We start from the raw sequence: 23,115 nt of genomic DNA, 5'->3' as shown, positions 1-23,115 counted from the left end.
GGATCCGGGTACTGAAATGGCCAGCCTGCAGTCCAGATCTTTCACCTTTAGAGAACATTTGGCACATCATAAAGAGGAAGGTGAGACAAAGAAGGCCCAAGACGATTGAACAGTTAGAGGCCTGTATTAGACATGAATGGGAGAGCATTCCTATTTCTAAACTTGAGAAACTGGTCTCCTCTGTCCCCAGACGTCTGTTGAGTGTTGTAAGAAGAAGGGGGGATGCCACACAGTGGTAAAAATTGACTTGTCCCAACTTTTTTGGGATTTGTTGACGCCATGAAATTTGGAAACAACAGATTTTTCCCTTAAAATTATACATTCTCTCAGATTAAACTTTATATCTTTGATTTGTGTTCTATTCTGAATAAAATATTAGATGTTGGCATCTCCACATCATTGCATTCAGTTTTTGTTCACAATTTGTTTAGTGTCCCAACTTTTTTGGAATTCGGTTTGTACAAAACAGATTGAGCAGAGTAAGTAAAGACAGTAGTAGAGTGAAAAGTGTGGTCAGTTTGTCCTCCAGCAGTCTAAGCCTATTGCAGCATAACTAAGGGACAGCTCAGGAAACCCAAGCCGACCCTAACTATAGGATTTATCAAAAAGGAAAGTCTTAAGCCTAGTTTTAAAACTGGATAATGTGTCAGCTTCACGGACAGAGATTGGAAGTTGGTTCCACAAGAGAGGAGCCTGATAACTTAAAGATCTGCCTCCCATTCTGTTTTTTTTATTTTTTTTATTCTAGGAACCACAAGTAAACCTGCAGCCTGAGAGCGAAGTGCTCTGTTAGGAAATTATGGAACAATAAAATCTGTAATATAAGATGGAGCCAGGTTGTTGAGAGCTTTTTAGGTTAGAAGTAAGATTTTGAATTCTATTCTGGATTTGACAGGGAGCCAATGGAGAGAAACTAAAACTGGAGTAATATGATCTCTCCTACTAACTCCAGTTAAGACTCTGGCAGCAGCATTTTAGATCAACTGAAGACGTTTTAAAGAAACCAACAAAGTCCGTGCTCAATAATCCAGGTGTACAATCCAACAATTTTCAGTCAGGTCATCTGGACAATTTCTTTTTTGTTTGTGCTGAAATGTTTCACCTTCATCTTAGCATCAACATAACTGGTTTGTTCCACTTTGGAGTAAGCTGTTGGGGGAAGAATCATGTTTATGTTGTGTATTTCTTTGACTGATGAAGCCTTCTCGATGTAAGGTGAAACGTTTCAGCACAAAAAAATGAAATTGTCCAGATGACCTGACTGAAAATTGTTGGACATTTTAAAGAAGTATTTGGACACCCATATAATAAACCATTGTAATAGTCCGGTCTAGACGTGACAAATGCATGGACCAGTTTTTCTGCATCATTTTAGATAAGATGTTTCTAATTTTAGTGATATTACGCAGATGGAAGGAAACAGTTCTAGTAACGTTTTTAATGTGGGGGATAAAAGACATGTCCTGATCAAAAATAACACCAAGATTTTTAACATTAGAGCTGGAGGACAGATTAATGCCATCTAAGGAGGGAGAAAGACTGAAAAATGCATTCCTAAGGTGCTCAGGTCCAAAAACCAAAACCTCAGTCTTGTCTGTGTTCAACAGGAGAAAATTAAGGATCATCCAGGTTTTTATGTCTTTAAGACATGCTTGTAGTCTAAGTAGCTGATTGGATTCATTGGGTTTAATGGACAAATATAATTGTGTGTCATCAGCATAACAATGATGACAATGATAACAATCATGTGCCACTGATTGATGAGGGAGGTAAAGTGTATTTGTTGATGCATCACATTGCAGACATGGAATTAATTTTCATTCATCCATCCATTATCTTCCACTTATTCCGAAGTTAGGTTGTGTGGGCAGCAACTTGAGCAGGGAGGCCCAGACATCTCTTTCCACAGCTACCTCTTCCAGCTCTTCTGGGAGGACCCCAAGGTGTTCCCAGGCCAACTGAGAGACATAGTGTTTCCAGCATGTCCTGGGTCTTCCCCAGGGTCCCCTCCCAGTTGAACATGCCCAAAGCACCTCCCTAGGGAGGCGCCCAGGGAGCATCCTTACCAGATGCCTGAACCACTACAACTGGCTTTTCTCGATGTGGAGGAGTAGCGGTTCTACTCTGTGTCTCTCCCAGATATCTGAACTTCTCACCCTATCTCTAAGGGAGAGTCCAACTACCTTGTGGAGGAAACTCATTTCGACTGTCTGTATCCACAACCTTGTTCTTTCTGTCATGACCCAGAGCTCATGACCATAGGTGAGGGTAGGAACGTAGACTGACTGGTAAACGGAGAGCTTTGCCTTACAGCTCAGCTCTCTCTTCACCACAACGGACCGGCACAGATTCCGCAATACTGCAGACGTCGCACCAATCTGTCAGTCTCACGCTCCATTCTTCCCTCACTCGTGAACAAAACCCCCAGACACTTGAACCCTTCCACTTGAGGCAGAACCTCAACCTCGACCTGAAGAGAGCAATCCACCCTTTTCCGGTTGAGGTCCATGGCCTCAGATTTGGAGGTGCTGATTCTCATTCCAGCTGCTTCACACTCTGCTGCAAACCGCCCCAGTAAAGCTGAAGATCACGGCACAATGATGCCAACAGGACCACATCATCTTCAAAGAGCAAAGATGTAATCCTGAGGCCACTGAACTGGAAGCCCTCCGCCCCCTGGCTGCACCGAGAAATTCTGTCCATAGAAGTTATGAACAGAATCAGTGACAACAGGCAGCCCTGATGGAGTCCAACTCCCGAACCCTGAGGGGGTCCGACTTACTACCGGCTGAATTAATTTTCAAATGTTAAAAATTTTATTTGCTTTTGTTTAACTGTGTTGCCCCTTTCAAAGAGTGAGCAGCGTAGTTGCTATGTGTTTCCATTTGTCCTAGCAGAGTTACCGTAGCTTCCTGTAATGTAAATATTCTGCGTTAAAGCTGTGGGTTTTCACATGTTCTTTTTTTTTTCTTTTTGCAAAACCCTGATAATACATCTTTCAGTTGTGAGGCCTACCTCAGAGGAGTTGACGGGGAAGAGGGTGGGCCCTGGATGCTGTCTTATCACCATCAAATTGTTTTTTTCCACTGTGGGCGTGTGCTGTTTGTGGGACTCAGTTTGTTGGTGGCTCCTCAGATTGAATAAGTTCTTTGGATGAAGGATGAAACGTCTCATCAAAAAAAAAAAAAAAATAAATCCATATGACCTGACTGAACAGTGTTGGATTATTACCTGGATTATTGAGCATAGATTTTGGTGTTCTGTCAATAATAGTGGAAGTTATCATGAGCGTCTTTAGTTCTGACTTTATAAAGCATTTGGTTTGTGTATAAATTGTGATGAACACGATCCTAAACATGTTGGATTAGCATATGTGTGTTGGTCAACAGATTAATGATCAGTAGGGGTTTTTGACTTGTTATGGCACTCTTGTGAATATTCCAAACAACATTTAATTATGTAAGAAACGCCATAGTTATTTCAGTTTTAGTATAATTGAAATGCATGGATAACTGTTTAGTAATGACATCACAGCCCTCTGAATATAATCAAACTCTATGGTGCCTAAAAATTGTGTAATTGCTTAAATTAATAATTGAGACCTAACGGGCAGTTTTCCTGCAACTGAAGTCAGTTTTTGTATTGATGCGGGCGTGTGTGTGTGTGTCCCAGATTTGTTGAAACAGCAGATTACGTCCTTGGACTAAAAATAGCTCATTGGATTCATGGAGATACAGAGCATGAGTCAGCAGTTCTTTTTCCAGCTCTTCTGTAGATCTCCACTGAGCCGTGGATCTTGAAGCTGCAGTTCAGCTAGGAGTTTTGAGGAGCAGCGATTAAAAGCAGAATCAGAGACGTCCGTTCAGCGTGTTAAAGTTTACAGCACATGCAGCATGATCTGCTGCTCCTGTGTGGGTGGACGTAAACCAGCGCCATCATCACTGTTCTCTGCTTTGTGACAGGTGTACTGCACTCCATGCTGCAACCAAAAATGCAAGCTCAAGTACCTGGGAAAAGAGGCTCGTGTGTGCGTCTTCTGCTATATTCTCATAAACAAAGGTAAGGGCCTGCTTTTGTCTGCTTTGATAGATAAATCCTGTGTTTAAATCAGACTTCAACTCGGAGGTTTCTGGTCTTCCTAAACTCCTCAGTCTATAAAACTAAAACAATAAAACCCCTAAACATGAAGCAGCATATAGCCACTTCCATATGCCCGAGATGTAAATGTACAATGAACATCTTAGAACAAATATGGCAGCTTTGATGGGCATCGACTTTTTGACTGAATCACCCAGTTTTTGGTATGACTGATTATTGTAAGTGACGCAGGCAGCCAGAAACACTCACACACCAAACATGCTTTCAGAATGGAGCTATACAGAAAGTTAGTCACATCTCTGAAGCTCACAAATTATAAAAAAGTGTTAAGTTGGAAATAAGCTAAAAAGGAAGAACCACCAAGAGTTTTGGAATAACAAATTTATTGCGACATTTAAAACACAGGAATTGTATGAATTTTTTAAAAAGACAAAAAAAACTACTGGAACAGTTACAGTGCCTGAATTCTGCACACTAGTTCTAAAAATATATTTTATTATGCAGAAATGCATAAATAAAAGTGTTCATCACTATATGCAGAAACTTGCATATACAATCTTAGACAGTAAAACAAATGTTTTTGTTGCCTCAATTATTTACATTTGTGTTTGTGTGTTTACAATGTACATTGGAGAACACTTATATATGTTAGAACATTAAAGATATTTGAAGAGTCAGTATTTACATTTTGCTGTCCAGTTCTTGTACTTCCTGCACATTTTCAGTCTGTTCATGTTTTTCTTAAACAGAAATGTTTTATTTGTTGTCCTTTTTGTCACAAGGCTGTTGTTCAAGTCTTTTCAGAATTAAGATGCATGTGATCACTCTGTGCTTTAAACACAATGTGAATTGTTACCACAAAATCTGAAACTGCAAAAGTTTAATAAACCCGATTGTGTCACCGGCAAACTCTAGCTGCTTGGATTCCTCTTTTTATGTAAATCAAGCAGCAAAGTTGTAGTTCAAGATGTTCAAGACAATTTGCCTTGATAATAAAAGTTAACGTTTCAAAAATAAATGAAAAATAAAACCATTACATGATTGTGCGTAAAAGAATGAAACAAATTCAATAACATAAGGTGGCAAGAGGGACCCTGAGGAACTAAAGTGGTGAATAAGTGAGGGAAGTGCAGGACATAAGGACAGTGAGACCCTGGTGATAGTTAGGAGATTGAAGGGGAAGGTTTATGGTTTTGAAATGGTGACACTAATAACACAAAGAACAAACACAAAGGGGTGGATCTGGAGATGGTAGAAGGCAAATATTACGATATTCATTGAGGACTTCAGCCTTCTCAATAACTTTATGAGTAGGAGGCTAGAGTCATTTCACAACATCAACACTAGGGGTGCACTGATTGCAGTTTTCTGGCCGATCACCGATTTCTAAAAAAGCCTGAACTGCCGATTCTAATTTTGGCCGATACCGATTTTGTTTTATAAGCGACACCGTCAGGTGTTATAAGGTCACAATGACCTTCAATTATCCAATCTTATTTTATTGTAAAACATACCCTTGAACAGTATCCTAGAACAATCCAAACTTTTTTAATTGGCCGTGAGGTAGTGCTCTGAAATATAAATGAAGTTTAGACAATTGTTAAAACAAAAAAACATTGGTAAAATCGGTTTCTCGTGCAAGTATCTTCCGATTTCCCAAAATTAAGCATATCGGGGCTGATAAATCCGATTTATCGGTGCACCCCTAATCAACACATGAGGTGTCAAACTCCAGACCTCGAGAGCCGGAGTCCTGCAACTTTTAGATGCGTCTCTGATGCCGCACAGCTGAATCATATGACTGAATTAGCTTCTCAGTGCAGTCAAGTTCTCCAAAGTCCTGCTAATGACCTCCTTATTTGATTCAGCTGTGTGAATCCAGCATCATAAGACATGAAGAGTTATGAAGTCATTATCAGCAGCAGCTGTCAATTTTGTAGAGCGAGATATCGTACATTTTCAAGGATCTTAATATTTATTTTACAGTGACATGTTTATTGTTCATCGGTGGGGCAGAAAGGGGTGTTTCTGTGGGTGAAGGACATTTCAGTAGGCAGGGTGCTTGCTTCTGTTGACAGGGTGTGGCACCCTCTTTGGTTAACCGTAGGAGAAACACTGTTGTTCGGTTCTCCAGAGCTTATGCTTATGTTGTTATGTTGCAACTCGTTCATGTCTAAAGAGAATAAAAGTGGAGATGGCCCACAATGTGTTCCTTCATGCTCATCTGCTCACACAGACTCATGTTCGTGCTGCTGTTTGACATATTGTTTATATACTACTAGTGCTTAGTGTATCTTTAGTTAACATTTTTCTTAGTCCGTATCTTAGATCTTATTACTGTTTTTCTGTTACATTTTAATACTTTTGTTGGATGTAACTGGGACCCTGTGTACACAATTTTGTTCCACCACGTGTACCACATGTGGTTCGAATGACAAATAAAGAACATTGAGTCCTTGAATCCAATCCTGTGGAACGCCAGTGTTCAGAACCCTGCAGTCAGATAGTGTCATCAACACAGACTCTGGTTCTTTCTCTCAAAAACTCTCTAATCCACAACACAAGGTGGCTGCTGACATTTAGATCACATAGGCATTTTAAATGAATATGTGGCTGAGCCATATTAAAAGCAGATGAAAGGTCCGTGAATAATATGCAAACATATGTCTTTGGATTGTCAAGTGGCATCCTCTACCCCTCGGTTAGTCCTATTGGCAAACTGCATGGGGTCCATATGTTCAGCTGTAAAAGACATGAGTTCCCTACACACCAGATGTTCCATACATTTAAAATACAGATGTGAGGGCTATTGGTATAAAAAAATCAGTGCATTTGCATTTGTTGTTTTGGGCACAGGGACAATAGTTGGTGTTTCCCATGCTTGAGACAAAGCTAGTATTAAGGAACAACATGAACATCTGTTTGAACACAGGACCCAGCTGTGTGGCACATTCTTTTAACACCCTTCCTTTAATGTCATCTGACCCAGCTGCTTTATGAGGAATTGATTTTCTGAAAAATTTAAATGACTTCCTTCACCTGCAATTCCACAGAAGTTGGTGTCAAGGCTGCACAGAAAGAGTCAATCTCATCACTGAAGTCATGGATGTCAAATCTTGAATAATGAACATTTAGTTTATTTGCGAGACCAAAAGGGTCAGTGTGCTGAAGGGAATCTTTTTGTTTCCTCCCCATTATCGTGTTCAGTCCCTGCCAGGCATCTCTTGCATCAACTTTTATCTTTATAATTTATTTTAACTTTCTTCATCCATCCATCATCTTTACCCGCTTCTTCCTTTTCGGGTTGCGGGGGTCACTGGTGCCCATGTCCAGCCGTCACTGGGCGAGAGGCGGGTAACACCCTGGACAGGTCTCCAGTCCATCACAGGGACACATGGAGAAAAACAACCATTGACTCTCTCACTCACACCTAGGGACAATTTAGAGTTACCAGTCAGTCTAACATGCATGTTTTTGGTCTGTGGGAGGAAACTGGAGCACCCGGAGAAAACCCACGCATGCACGGAGAGAGCATGCAAACTCCACCCAGAAAGACCTCCGGACTGGGACTTGAACCAGGGTAACCTGCTCGCTGAGAGGCAGCAGCTCTACCAGTTGCACCTCTGTGCTGCCCAACTTTCTAATTATACAACTTATTTCCTTCTCTAGTTCCATCTTCTTTTTCATATCTCCTCCTTTTAAAGCTGCTTTCTTTTGGTTTAGAAGATACATGATTTCTTTATTGGCCCAATGTTTGTTGTTAGGGTAGAATCTGACTGTTCTTGTTTTGATAATATTGTCCACACGAAATTTAATATAACTGGTGATTGTAAAGTTCAGCAGTTCAGAATTGTTGGCAGAGACCTCCTCACTGAAGACCAATGTCCAGTCAGTCAGTTCAAAACAAGTCCTCAGCTCATCAGCAGAGTGTTGTCCAGCACTGGACGTTCCTAACAGTAGGCTTTTCCCTTTTCAGTTTCTGCTGATGTTTTGGCAGCAGGTGAATGACGTTATGGTCAGACTGGCCGAGGGGTGTTAAACATCTGGCCACGTAAGCACCCTCCAAGTTACCAAAGCATTTATCAAGAATCTTGTCTTTCCGTGTCGGACTCAGACAGGTCACATATTGTTCTAAATTTGGGAGATAAGTGGGAATATCACAACCATTAAAGTCACCAAGTAGAAAAATGGGGTCGTCCGCGGAGTGACGTTGCGCCTTGGTGTAGCTGTCACTTATGTGCTCAGCTGCTAAAGTGACGTCCGGGCCAGGCACGTAAACCAGAATAACAGTGATCTGTCCGAACTCAAGGGGCACATAGCAAGGGCGAAAGGGTACAGTCATTATCTCCTTGTGTTTCGAACTGTTAGCCTGACGGATCGTGATGTTTGCTGCCCAGCTGTTTTCCACAAACATACACAACCCACCTCCAGTGCTTTTCTCCGTGCACTGTGTGTCTCTATCGAATCGGATTGTCGTATATCAGAGTCAGAGATTCTTTATTGTCATTCGCACCTCATGTGGTACATGTGGTGGAGCGACATTATATACACAGGGTCCCAGTTACATCCAACAATAAAATGTAAAAGAAAAACAGTAATAAGATCTAAGATATGAACTAAGAAAAACATAAACTAAAATATACTAAGCATTAATAGCATAAAAACATTACGTCGAACAGCAGCACGAACATGAGCATGAGTCCGTGTGAGCAGATGAGCACGAATGAACACATCCACATGAAACAGATCAGCAGCAACATGACGTGATTCTTCAGTGATTATTCTGGTTAGAGATTCATGAGTCTTAACAGCCTCAGGGTAGAAGCTGTTGGTCTTCCAGCTGTTCGTTATATGCTCAATTTCCTTTTTCCAGCCACTTATTGCTACTTGTCCCAACTTTTTTGGGATTTGTTGACACTGTGAAATTTTGAATCAACATATTTTTCCTTTAAAATGTTACATTTACTCAGACTAAACTTTTGTTCTGTCATCTATGTTACATTACGAATAAAATATTAGATGTTGGCATCTCCACATCATTGCATTCAGTTTTTATTCACAATTTGTTTAGTGTCCCAACTTTTTTGGAATCCGGTTTGTATGTATGTATATATATATATATAATATATATATAATATGTATGTATGTTATATATTTTGTGCAGACTTTTTCAATCTAAATAACAGAAGGATCATTTTTATTTTTATATTTTGAGTCTGAATACTTTATTAAATAAAGTAATTTCAGTCAAATTAACCGTTTTTCTTAGTTTTTATATAATACTGCAAAGCAACATGTTAAGTTAATTTTGTCAAATGAATCACAATGATTTCTGTTTTTTTTTTTTTTTGTATTTTTGTTGTTGTTATATCACAAAATTTATCGTTATCGTCTGAATGCTCTGAAGTGTCACAATATTATATGTGAGCCACATCGCCCACCCCTAGTTGGGGTCATTCCTTAATGTCTATTAAATGCTAAAGCTTTTACTGAAACATCTCCGTGTCAAAACAAAAGAACGTATTTATCTCTGTGGCTCTGATGACGTTCAGAAGCACCTCTTCATATTTAAAGACTGCAGCTCAGACAGGAGAGGGATGGAGAGGACACGAGAGGGAGGAGAGTTGCAGCGCTTTAGTCCTTGCTGTTGTGTGTGTGTGTGTGTGTTTGTTGGATGACCCAGGACCTGCCCAACACAGTGGACATGTGATGCTCACACACAGTACGAATTTAAAACAAAGAGGTGGTTTACTTTTGGAGCTTGCAGTTGCTGAGGCGCAGTGTGTCGCGATCTCCTCGCCCTTCTTACGTCAACATGGAGGGGCTCCACACACACACTCACCCAAACAGCAGCCTGCAGCTAACAGCCTATGAATGCTAACTACACACTCCTGCAAATCAAAGCCTCTAAATAAGCTCTGGGGACTGGTGTGGTTTCAGTGTGAGAAACAGACTGGTTATTATGTCGACTGGTTGAGCAAAGACCGTGATGGTGAGGTAAGAGGAGGCTGCTTTACAACTTTGTTCTGCTTTTGTGTTCAGAATATGTGCAGATGCTTCAAGTTTGTACATTGATCTTGAATTTGTGTGCACGTGAAGGCATCGCTGGGATTACAAATGTTTATTTTTTGCTTGTTTTTGAAGTATTTCCCTCAAAGTGCAACCTCAGTCTCTTCTGCACAACTGATTGTGCATGTTCATGTTTTTGTGCTTTTCTGTTTCCATCTTTGATAACAAGAGTCTAAATGGCTGTGATGTCTCTGTGACATGATTTAATCTCATGTGGCTGTGATTCTGTGCTTTTCTGAGCCACGATGTTGTTGTCAGTACCCACCTGATCAATAAAGCTATATGATGTTTAATCAATATTGTGCAGACTAATGCTGCTTCAGCACTTCCTGCGAGTGCAACCAGAAGGCACGGAGAAAACCTCTTAGTCATAAAGCTTTGCTGAAAGTCCTTCATTCATCTCTGCTGTGGAAGCAGTAAGTCCAGATGCAGTAAAACCTTATCTACGAGCCTGTTTAAAAATGTTTTCATTCAAATGAACATTCTAATGAACCTATTTTCAGATGAGGTGCTGCTGTGGAAATATGCTTCAGTACTGTGATTTGGTAAATTCAGGTCACACTTAAGTTCCAGGTGCTTTGGTACATTTCAGACCCAAATTACTCATTACAAAAGCCACAAGTAGGCCTGTCGCAAACAATAAATCCGTTAATCGCATGGTAAATGAAAATTATCTACCTTATTTTCATTTATCGGCTTTATCGTTTCTTCATGTCTCTTTCTACTGAAGACACTGGATGACAAAAAGCTTCAACTCCGGTGCTCTTCACTGACCCCTCCCTTTCTCTTTTCTCTTTAAAATCCATTTTAGCCGTCCAAAATCACATTTTTTGGATCGTTAAAAGCAGCTCAGCTGAGAAGCTAAGCTACGAACTAAGCTAAAAGGCCGACCTCAGAGAAAAAAAACCTGTTTTGTCAAAGCTCCAAAATTCACGGTTGAAACCCGTGCCTTTGTGTAAAAAGTTTTTCTCTGCAAAAAGAAGCTGAGAATTTGTGTACTGATTTTTTTTTTTCATTAAGTTTTGTGTGAAAAATGCTATTCTAAAGAACCACACCGAGTGTCCGCCATTTTGAGAACCGAAGAGAGACAGCCCGTGTCATGTCAAGGGGCCCCTCTCCCATTTTTCTTAAAGAGACACGCTGCTCATTCCCTCACCATACATCCTTCGGTTCAGTCTTATACTGCCATCCAGTGGTCGAAAAAAGGTACTACATGCAAAACAAATTAAAAATTTATTCTAAAACCTGACAATAATTACTAATCATTGTCAAATTTCAAACAATATTATCGTTTATCGCAATAATTTCTTAGATAATTAATCGCCCAGCAAAATGTGTTATTGTGACAGGCCTAGCCACAAAGCTTTTGTATGGGCATTGCGATCGACTTCTCCGTTCTCCATCGAGTGTTTGCAGTTTTGCTCTTGATCTTCCCTTGGTAATGAATCTGTTTGTTGTTATTTAGTCCCGAGAGCAGGCAGTCGCACACTATTGTCATCTGTTCATCAAATCACTGAACCACAGCACCATGACTTACCTTTTCACAGTTCAGCCAGTCTGACTTTGTTACTACCGTGAGGCACACCAGAGGCTTCAACACACTGTCCATCTTACTAAAACTTTCTGTAATATTTCAGTCTCAAGTGGTTTCATAAAAGCCAACAGACCTCATTGTATTTTCTAAGCCACCAAAGACATTCAGAGTGTAAATCTAAAGATTTTAGTTTAGGAAAAAATCTCACTTATATTTTATTTTGTAAGAGCATTAAATTAAATTAAGTTTTAAAAGGAAACTTCCAAATGCATCTCTGTTTTAGCCCAGAACGATGATCGGTCGATGAGTCCTACGGGTCCCAGTCCAAACCCCAACGTCCCGTCTGAGTATTGCAGCACCATCCCTCCTCTGCAGCAGGCTCAAGCTGCTGGCACTCTGAACTCTCCACCACCAACAGTCATGGTCCCCGTGTCCGTTCTCAAACAGCCGAACAACGATGGTATGAGCGCTCAAAGGTTCTGTTCCTCATCTCTACTTTGAATCTTGGCTTGTTTTCCTGAACTCTCCATGTTTTAATCTGTTATCAGCGTGTCCACGTGAACAGAAGCGGGTGTGGTTCGCTGACGGCATCTTGCCCAACGGAGAGGTGGCAGACACAACCAAGCTGAGCAGCAGGAACTCCCAGGAGTTCAGTTCAGATCCAGAAACGGTAAGAAAAACTTTCACACAACTGTCAAACTAAAGCCTCTTGTTTTAGACGGTTTAAACTTGTGATGAGTGTAAACATTTATTTATTGTCGGAAATAGAAATCTGTCTGTAGAGGTCGACTGGGATCAGTGTAAGAGAAGCCGTTTGTTTGATTTCAGCCTGGCTCATCTGGGTCAGACCCTGGAGTTTGCAGTTCTTCTGCTCCTGATGCCTCTGGAGCTGTAGAGATGGTCCGACCTCCAGTGTCAGGACCCTGGGATTACAGGTTGCTTTCTGGACTTGGTTCTGCAGTAAAGAGGATCCCAAGTCTGCTGCCAGACAGCGAGGATGAGTTACCTCCACTGCTCATCAGCACTGAAGAGGATGGAGGAGATGGTGTGTGTCTTTCACTCGTTCATTTGCTTTAGTTCAGAAGCAAAATATGAAAATAGTTTTTGGGAAACCTGCATCAGTCAAACCAACTACGTAAGGCAGATGGTCATAATGTTGTGGCTTGGTGTTGTATGTAAAGAGTGTTGCCCAAAAACAACCACGAGTTCGTCCTTCTTTGCTAACATCTTTTGGAGGATATTTTTTTCCATTTTGACCAGCCCAACCAGCCACTGTTTCTTGTATTAGTAGGTAATCAAAGTATTTTGAACAGTGAGCGTTGTTCCTTCTGCCAACTGCTAACATAAAAAAGATTTTAAAAATCAAGAGTTCTGTGTTACCTTGACATCACTTCTACAGAAAAAAAAACTCGTTTTTCTTTTTCTCTTTACGCATCTCAAAGGTTTTGTGCTGAACTTTTGTGGATTTGTGTGCCCGAGACTTTGACCTAAAGCTTTCTGTGTTTAGATGTTTTGGTTGAAGAAAGTCCAGCCCCCTGCCAGATCCTGCACCTACTGGAGGAGGGAGGTCCTCGTCCTCTAACATTTGTCCTGAATGCCAACCTGCTGGTCAACGTCAAACTGGTCACTTGTGCGTAGAAGACGAAGCTCCTTGCATGCATGCTGTTCATTGTTTAACAAAGAGTCTTGACATCCCTTCTTCAAACCATTGAATTATTTTTGCGCGTTTCTTTCACCTGTCAGACTCCAACAGGCAGTGCTGGTGCTTGGGCTCCATCGGGCTGCAGGCTCTGGGACAGAAAGAGTTGGTGTTTCTGTTGGAGTGTTTGCCAGGAGAAAAAACTCTCCCAAGGGACCTCTTCTCACTTTATCTCAGCATTTACCAAGATGCCCAGAAAGGTAGGCGGTACAGACAGGATGTTTCTGTTGCTTTAAAAATACTTTTGTTCAACCATTCAGACTGTAAAACTCATTGTCTGCTCCAGGGAAATTTGTGGAGGAGCTGGATAACGTGACATTCACAACCAGTTTTCTGGGCAGTAAAGATCATGCAGGGATGCTGTTCTTCCCTCCCACCTGTCAGTCTCTGGACGGCCTCGCACTCCCCCCACAGTCTTTCCTGTTTGGCCTTCTCATCCAGAAACTGGAGGTACCATGGGCCAAAGTCTTCCCACTCAGACTGCTTCTTCGGCTCGGCTCTGAATACGATGGTGTGTAGTTCACTGTTGTACCTGTGCTACAGCTGTGCTTCTGTTTTCATGTCATGACTTCATTCGGCTGCACTTAGTTTTATGGGTAGAAAATGTTCACGTTGTTTACTATAATTATTTATTACACAAATGTAATAATTTGTGAAATAAACTAATGATCTTTGTTTTCCAGTGTATCCAACTACATTGTTAAGTGTTCGCTTTCGGAACTCTGTGTATCGAGAGACGGGGCACACCATTATGAATTTACTGGCTGTAAGTGCCGCAGTAAAGACAGGTTGTACTCATCTTTTACATCTTCATGAATAATTTCAAGACCCAAAAGAGTCTTACTCATGTTCTCAATTCCACTGAGAACCTGTTGTATATTATTTCTTTTAATAAGGGTTTTTCCTCAAACTGCAGTGAACTAGTACGTACACGGATAAACAAACACTTATTACTGTGTCTAACACTGCACAAAAACTCTCTTTACGAACAATCCATCATCTTTACCCGCTTCTTCCTTTTTGGGTCATGGTAAATGGTAAATGGACTGTACTTATATAGCACATTTCTATCTAAACAAGATACTCAAAGCTCTTTACACTACAACCTGTGCCTCATTTACCCATTCATACAGCACTCTACTAGATCTCTACAAAGCTAATTGAATAAATCATTCTAAAGAGACTAATCAGAGCTTTATCACATTCATACACCAATTGGACACACATTGGAGGCTATGAGGGGTTCAGTGTCTTGCCCATAGACACTTCGGCATGTGACTGCTGGTGGATTCGAATCCCCAACTCTTGCATCGGAGGACGACTGCTCTAACCACTCAGCCACAGCCACAGTAAGGTCATGGGGGTCACTGATGCCCATGTCCAGCAATCACTGTGCGATGTCCAGCAATCACTGTGCGAGAGTCAGGGGGCAACCTGGACAGGTCTCCAGTCCATCATAGGGACACATAGAGACAAATGAGACAAACAACCATTCACTCTCTCACTCACACCTAGGGACAATTTAGAGTCACCAATCAGTCTAACATGCATGTTTTTGGTCTGTGGAAGGAAACTGGAGTACCTGGAGTAAACCCACGCATGCACGGAGAGAATATGCAAACTCCACCCAGAAAGGTCCCGGGCCAGGATTCGATCCGGCGAGCTTCTCTCTGAGAGGCGGCAGCTCTACCAACTGATCCACTGTGCCGTTGTCTTTACAAACAAAACCTCTTGGATAGCAACTTAGGATATTTTACTACAGAATTAAAAAAAAAATTCACTCCACAACAGTTTTAACACGGGCTGATTTATTATTATTTATTGAGAGTACCTCAGTGCATCTGATCACCAAAAATCAATCTGATAAGTGAACATTGGCTCTAACTGATTACAGGATAGTTATTTGCTCACATCAGCCTTGCAGGTGCTTTGAATGCACACTGATATAAGTAGGACAAAAACTCTACATAACAATTCATAGTAGGAACAAGAAAGATGAAAATTCCAGATTTCCAGATGTGCATTTTTGCCCTCCAGGACTTAAGAAACTATCAGTACAGCCTGCCAGTGGTGGAGGGTCTGAGGATCCATATGGAGATGGGCCACATCTACATTGATATCCCCAAAAGTAGCTTTAATGAGGTGAGGGAATCTCACTTATCAGTTTTCACCTGGAACTGGTTGAAACCACACACAAAGGAAAACTTGCAAACATGCTGCAGTGTAACACTGACTGTTTTTGTTGATACAGATGCAGAAGGTGGTAAATTCATCCAACGAGCATGTCATCAGCATCGGGGCAAGTTTCAGCCAGCAGGCCGACTCCCACCTGGTGTGTCTCCAGAACGAGGAGGGAAACTATCAGACACAGGCCAACAGCATGCCGGAGATGACTCGCACTGGTGAGTGTTCTTCATCCTCATCATCTGTTTCAGAAAAAATAACAACGAGGAGTTCAAATAATTCTTTAAAGCTGCATCTTTAATCAGTTTTATTTGGTGGTGTTTATTCTGACAGTGACAGGAGCCAGTTTTGTTGTGTTTAATGGAGCGCTGAAAGCCTCCTCTGGCTTCATTGCCAAGTCCAGCATCGTTGAAGGTACCTATTTCAGCTCTTTTTGTATGTCGGTGAGGGAAAATATATTAGGTCTCAAATGTGTTTCTGTTTTGTTGATTTTCAGATGGGTTAATGGTTCAGATCCCTCCAGAGACCATGGAGTCTCTGCGCTCAGCCCTGAGAGAAAAGACTGACTTCCACATACCCTGCGGCAAGAACGATGGTGGGGAGGTCAGAGAGAACGTCACGATCCGCTGGGTTGACTGGACTTCACCCATCAACTCTGGGTAACACACACTCATGTGTAATCTGTTTACATGCACATGCTATTAGCAGACAAGTTCTGGCTCTTGTTTTACTGGAGAAAGTCCAATAAATAATAGTGTGACCGGAGACCAGACAAGCTTTCTAACAAATACTTGTCAACACCTCAGTCATGAGCATGAGCCATTCTGTATCTGTTCCAGAATTGGAAATGTTAATTCATGTTTTTGTTTCTTCTCGCCTGGATTTTTGTAATGCTCTATATATATGTTTAACCAAAACCTCCCTAGACTGGTTGCAGTCTGTACAGAATGCTGCTAGACTCCTGACTGGATCTTCAAAGTTTTGTCATATAACTCCACTTCTAAAGCAACTTCATTGGCTCCCAGTTCATTATCGAGTGGATTTCAAGGTTTTGGTTTTGACTTGGTGAACTCTGCATGGACAGACACCAATTTACATCTCAGAACTTTTACATCCCTACACCCCGATCAGGGCTTTGAGGTCCTGTGATCAAGACCTGCTGATTGTCCCCCAGACAAAACTAAAAGGGACGGAGCCTTTTCTTCTGTGTCTCCAAGACTCTGGAACTCCCTTCCTCTGTGCGCCGAGTCGAACCGTTCTGTACCGGTACTAATGGAAAAGGGGGCAAAACTCTCAGGATGCATTCACACCAGCCCTGTTTAGTCCGCTTTAATAGAACCCGTTTGCCTAGAAAGTCTGGTTCGTTTGGAGAGGTGCGAATGTGCAATCGAACTCTGATGCGGACCAAAAAAGTGAACTCTGGTACAACTAAATACCTAGGTCTCGGTCCGGTTGAAGCATAGGTGTTGCAACCATTATATTTGAAGGGGACATGTCCCCCCCACATTAAAAAAACGTTCATTTGGACCCCCCACTTTTGCTATGAAACATTAGTTCAGGCGGCACAGTTTCTCTTTCTTCGTGAACGAATCCATTCCACTTGATCAATAGGAGAATACTCAATCTAATAAAACTCCACTCCAGGTTTTCCTGGTTACCTCCAACTCACTGTTTCTCCTCTTCCAGTGCCATAGAGAGAGACTCTTTATAGGGCTCTGTCCTCTACGTCTCCTCCTGCCTCAGCAGAAAACGTGCACAGGTGGAGGAGGTGGAGACACCTCTGTGTTGCTCACTGGCCAGTTTAGCGAGTTTTTGCGGGCAGTTGTTGACCGGGGGGGGTTTGATCATCAACATATATTCATGTTAGGAGGATGTTTGAGAGGAGCGCTACGTCTGTATCTTAGCTCAGCAGTAACTGACGCTGTGAGACGCTGCAGGTGCAAGAGACGCTGTGTGTTCAGGTGCATTAAAGTTGAAATGTCTTTAAAACCCCACACCTTATTGTCCTCAAGCTTCATGAGAAACATCATTTAGATGAGGAGTGTTGAACACAAGTAAAAAAGTCCAGTGCTGATGTTTTTTATTTCTCTATAAACAAATAGTGCTGACCTGATGCTCTGTATTAAAGTTAAAATGTCTTTAAAACCTGCAGCTGAATTTACACAAACTTGGTGAGAAACATACTTAAAATGTGTGGAATTAAAGCAAATCTAGGTGAAATGCTGCTTTTAGTGTACACTTTTTTTACGCGTGCGCACACACCTAGACATCATTGTGTCCCCCCCACATTGCGGATGCTTCTGACGCCCTTGGGCTGAAGTGAACTGGAATACGGTTCGAATGCATTGTGAATGCAAGCGGACCAGAGACCGCTCCAAAAGCAGGAAGTGGTTGACAGCGCAGGGCATTCTGGGTAAATACAACCAAAACAAACGCACATTTCTCATACAGAGCTGTCTCATCCGCATCGTGTGAAAAACAACATTCTTCATTCTTCTTTTTTTGTTTGTTTTGTTTTGTTTTGTTTTTTGAATGTCCAGAGGACCAAACTTAACTTTTTAGATTTTTCTACCTGGATTATTGAGCCTGTATCAGAACATTCTCCATGGTCTTCTGCCTCATCTTCCGCTCATGCTGAGTCCATTGTTGAAAAATGGCAAAACAGAAATCTTATTAAAATTACCATTAAAATTTGACACCACTCCATGATTTTTGTTTTATTTTCAGAAGTAAGTTGCGTTCAGTGTCTTCTTCAGAGGGTTTTGTGTTGTTTCCTTCAGTAGTTCTTGGTGCGGCGCCACCACAGGCGAGGGGGGGAGCAGGTTGGCTCGACTGACTCAGTGCAGTGTGAATGCGAACCCCACCAGCTGAAAATGTAAACAAATGTTATGAATTTTGATCCCCAATTGAACTGAGTCTACCAGACTATCTGGTGTGAAAACGACCTGATCAGTGGACTCAGTGACTTCGTTTAAAGGCCAGCTAAAAAAAAATTAAATCTGCTTTTGCTTAAATTTGTTTTGTGCATTTTGTTATTTTGTTTGTTGAAGCACTTTGTGATTTTTATCTTGAGAAGTGCTATATAAATAAAGTTTTTAGGGCTGCACGATATGGGATTTTTGGCCGATGTCTGATATGCCAATATGTTAAAACTTATTTGGCCGATAACCAATATAAATACAGATATTTTTTATATACTTTCCTTTGTCAGAACATATTCCTCTTATTTAGGCTGATTTGATACAAAAATTGTGCAACCAACTGTAAGAGCTGGTGACATATTCAGTAACAGCCATATGATATGCACTTTAACTTATATTAAATGAAAAGTGTTAAATGTTATTCATTAGCATTAGTCACATGCGATGCTGTCTCACTTGTGGAGGCTTGTTCCAGGTTCCTAGCTGCAGTGTGGGATCTTCTGCACTCTTGTTCATGAAGGACAGACTTTATAAATTCAAAGTTTTTGTCTATCCATTGTGCCGTAAGACTAATCATGCTAACGGGGCTAACACTTGATGTCTGTGGTAAAACTCACCCAAGTACTATTGGCTATTAGCTTCTCAATGATGTCGGAAATGATGGCTTGTAACTCGAGTAAGGCTATGTCGGAAAAATATCTCTGACTGGGGACGATGTCGCGAGGCTCAGTGAAACTAACCTGTATAAATAAAGGTTGAATGAATGTAGCAATGCTCAATGTAGTCAAAAATCTTCAGAATCCTCACCAATGAAAATAAACCTTCCTAACTACCGACATTTTGAATTTTCCTCTCCACCATGAGATCAGGTAGGCGCACGTGACATCATCACGTTGTGCTGCCGCTGCAGGCATCCTTGTCACTGGGTTGTCATACAAAAACAGCGCCTTTTTATATCAATGTTATTTTGATGGAATGGCCGATGTTCGATATTAAACTTTAACGCTAAAATCAGCCGATACCGATACCATGCCGATAATATCATGCATCCCTAAAAGTTTTACTTACAATAAAGGCGCAACAAAGACTCATTTGTTTGTTTCAAACAATGTAGAAACCAGTTTGTGCGTACATTAGAGGTATAATTGCACATTTTTTTGGTCGGAGCTGTCGCGGCACAGACGTTTTGGCACATGTACGTTGACGTACACAACAAAGAAGTAGTCAGTGATCACTGCTTCCATCTTGAAGCTGCGATCAGCCACAACTAGGAAAACATCAGAGGAAAATAATGTTAGCACATTCTACGTCAAAGCATGAATGACTGACTATTTATTAATCAATGACATAATTAATTATTCAATATTGTTATTAATGACTGATACTAAGAGCCTACCGAAGTGCAGCTCTTTTTAAACGATGCAATCAACGTGATGTTCATCAGGACTGAAAGAACAAGCTGACCAAACAAACATGGGTTGCTCTCTTGTTGCCACTGATCTGACACTAGTGAAAAAAATGTTTAATAAAAAAATAACAAACAGTAACTAAATCAGAGGGAATGAATGAGGGAGTTTGGCAAGCTAACATCTAGAAACACGTTTAAGTAGTACAGTTTAGATTAATATGATGCTCTCAAGACATTTTAAATGACAATTTTGCTTTGGAAAGAGGGCTGTTTAAACAGGTCTTTATTATCTGAATATGAGCTTAAAATAGTTCTGCTTGTAAAAAGGATCTGTCACTGAGTAGTTGAAAATGTTTTATTACTTTATGAATAATTAAATTTTCTGTCATTTTCTGAAGCAGAACTAGCGGCGTCGATGGGAGACCACTGGATGGCGTCCACAGTGTAAAGATGCAGCAGGATGCTGAATTTAAGTCTGACGGTCGCACCATCAGATGCACTGAGGTGAATTGTCATGTTTAATAAACAAAGCCTTTACGACTCCAGATGTGTGACCTGAGCTGAAATTGTCTGCAGGTGTTCTACCAGCTGAAGTCTCCTGACTGCAGCCTGGCGTCGGTTCTGTCGTCCTGCAGCGTGTTTCAGAAGGAGATCGCTTTGGCCACCTGCAGCGCTCTGACTCCTCACCTGTCTGTTCTTACCTGCAGCGGCATCAACTCCCTCTCGCTTCGCATCTCAACTCAGGCTGACATGGTAAAAACTAAAACCTGCACGTCTTACCACGACCTAAAAACCTCTGGATTCAGTTTCACAACAAACTGCGTCTGACCGTACAGTCAAAGTTCAGACTGTGAGTTAGTTTGGTTTACATGCAGTTTTATTTCCTACAGGAAATTTTAAGTTTCCTTTACAAGTTTGCATTCACTACTCCTCAGGCTGCTTTGAAAAAAAAACCTATAGAAACATTAAAACATGCAGTTTGGTTAAGAATAGTGTGCTGTGACCTTTGGTCCAAGTCGTTTATAAAGCATAGACATAGTTAGAAAAGAAACTACAAAGAATTTCTGCTTTCACATCCGTCAGAAAATAAGGGAGAAAACCCAGCCCTCTCTGAATCTCTGTAGCTTAAACACACTCCATGAAAATAATATTTAAATTTACTATACCATCTTCTAGTCAGTAGTCAGATCACAGAGGCAACAGGTCCAGAAGAGAAGCACAGACCTTTGACTTCCTAGCAACACTTTCCAGTTCCTCCTGGGGGGACTCTGAGGCATTTCCAGGCCAGAGCAGATTCACCATCCCTCCCAGCGACTTCTGGTCTTCCCCAGGGCCTCCTACCAGAGGGACGTGCCCAGAGAACGTCTAAAGAGAGGCATTCAGGAGACATCCTAATTAAATTCCTGAACCACCTCAAATGACTCATTTCGATGAGGAGGAGCAGCGGCTCTACTCCGAGCTCCCCCCGGATGACGGAGCTCTTCACCCTTCCTTTAAGGCTGAGCCCGGGCGCCGTATGAAGGAAGCTCATTTCAGCTACTTGTGTCAGGGATCACGTTGTTTCGAACATGATCTAAAACTCATGTCCACAGGTGAGGGACGTATTGTAGATAAACCAGGAAATCAAAAGCTTTGCCTTTCGACTCAACTCTTTCTTCACCCTTGCCAACCGAAGCAACACTCGCATTAACGAGGACAAGACCCTAGTCCGTCGATTCATCTCCCGCTCCATCCTACCATCACTCGTGAACAAGACGCCCAGATACTTACTGGTAAACTCCTTCACCCGAGGCCAAGACGCCCCCAGATTTAGATTTTAAATTATGAATTTTAATCAGAATTTCTTGTTGATCCCAAGAAAGATTTTTGCACAAACACGGATTAAGTTTAGTGTTTTGGGTCCACATTATCCCAGTTTATTTAACTGTGTGCGACCATGTCTCACACTAACCTTTGAGCTGTATAAACTAAAATAAAATTCAAATTATTATTTCCACTTCCTGTACGGTACAAACATCAGATTATATGCTCTACGACTCGTGCTTTTCACTCAGATCCCCTGCAGTGTGCACACATCTAATCTCTCCTTGACTTCCAGAGTATCTGAGCTCAGAATTTTATCTGAAATCCTCAAAACTGGAAGTAAAGTGTCATTTTAACATGTTTCCTACATGAAACAATAGATTGGAAGAGATATTACTTCAGAAGTAATAACTACTCTTGACTTTATGGAAGATTTTGATTTTATGTTTAAATTTTGGACAGTAGCCTTTTTTGCTAAATAAATGACACCATATATTTTCCCAACATATTGGTTATTTAAAAAAGTCTTTAAATGCCATTGTATTACATAGCCACAATGTTCAGCTGGTACATGATGGTATTTATTTGGTTTTCGTTCTTTTAAATTATTAAAACTTTCCAAACACTCAGGAGTTTGATCATTCAATATATTTTGGAGGTTGCCAGGTGAGGTCTGGCCTGAACTTTGAGAATAATTTCAAATTGAGAATTGTCTCGTGCTCTTGTGAAAACGTGTTGAGTTGTTTCTGCTCCTCAGGTGGAGTACCAGGCTGGTTCTGGAGGCAGGCTCCTCCCTCAGCACTACATGAACGAGATGGACGGCGCTCTGATCCCAGTCATCCACGGAGGTAGTGCTAGTGTTCCTCAGACCACCATGGACATGGAGTTCATCTTCTACATCACGCACGTTATTTAACAAAAGACTGCAACACCCAAGTATTGAACTAAAACACTGAACCAGACGGTGCAGCTGCTGGTTTTTCTGGTCACTCAAAACGCTCCGACCTCAATCTGATCCCACTCTGAGACTGGACGCGTTGTAGAGCTAAATTTAAAGTGGACGTCTGTTTGTCGCGCTCACCAAAGCTGCTTTAATACATGAAGCCAAACACTAAACCTGGAACATGTCAGGAACCAAACCATCCCTCTGCTCTGCCTTCCTGGCTCTCTGCTGGCCTCCTGCAGCTCGGAGCTTCTCACTGAATGTTTCTCACAAATGTCTCCCATCTGGATGTATTTATTATATTTTAATACGGGCTTACTGAATGAAACGACAAGCGAATTAGTCGGGTGCTATTATAATGATCCTTCATATGCACGGCTGCCTCTGTTGCTGCGAGGGTGAGAAAGTTCATGATTTTGTCTAATTTCAGATTCTGGTTTCCACACAGACACAGAG

At 41.4% G+C, this 23,115-nt stretch overlaps 1 protein-coding gene across 1 annotated transcript; it reads left to right on the top strand.

The window, feature by feature from the left end:
* Positions 1-3,962: 3,962 nt before the first annotated feature.
* On the top strand, positions 3,963-22,773 carry zfyve16 (zinc finger, FYVE domain containing 16; the record flags this gene model as incomplete). The annotated part of the gene is given in 15 exon segments (XM_037692452.1): positions 3,963-4,059; positions 11,985-12,161; positions 12,250-12,371; positions 12,530-12,746; positions 13,209-13,331; positions 13,445-13,600; positions 13,687-13,911; positions 14,084-14,166; positions 15,438-15,542; positions 15,652-15,802; positions 15,918-15,998; positions 16,081-16,243; positions 20,312-20,417; positions 20,490-20,666; positions 22,474-22,773. Coding segments are annotated over 15 exon segments (2,142 nt in total), but the record flags the coding sequence as incomplete, so codon positions are not given.
* Positions 22,774-23,115: the final 342 nt, after the last annotated feature.

The sequence above is a fragment of the Nematolebias whitei genome, chromosome 18, assembly GCF_014905685.2.
Source record: "Nematolebias whitei isolate Nwh7 chromosome 18, NemWhi1, whole genome shotgun sequence".
In the NCBI taxonomy this organism is placed as follows: Eukaryota; Metazoa; Chordata; class Actinopteri; order Cyprinodontiformes; family Rivulidae; genus Nematolebias; species Nematolebias whitei.
Note: the sequence above shows the minus strand (reverse complement) of the source record. Positions and strands in the feature narration are given on the sequence as shown.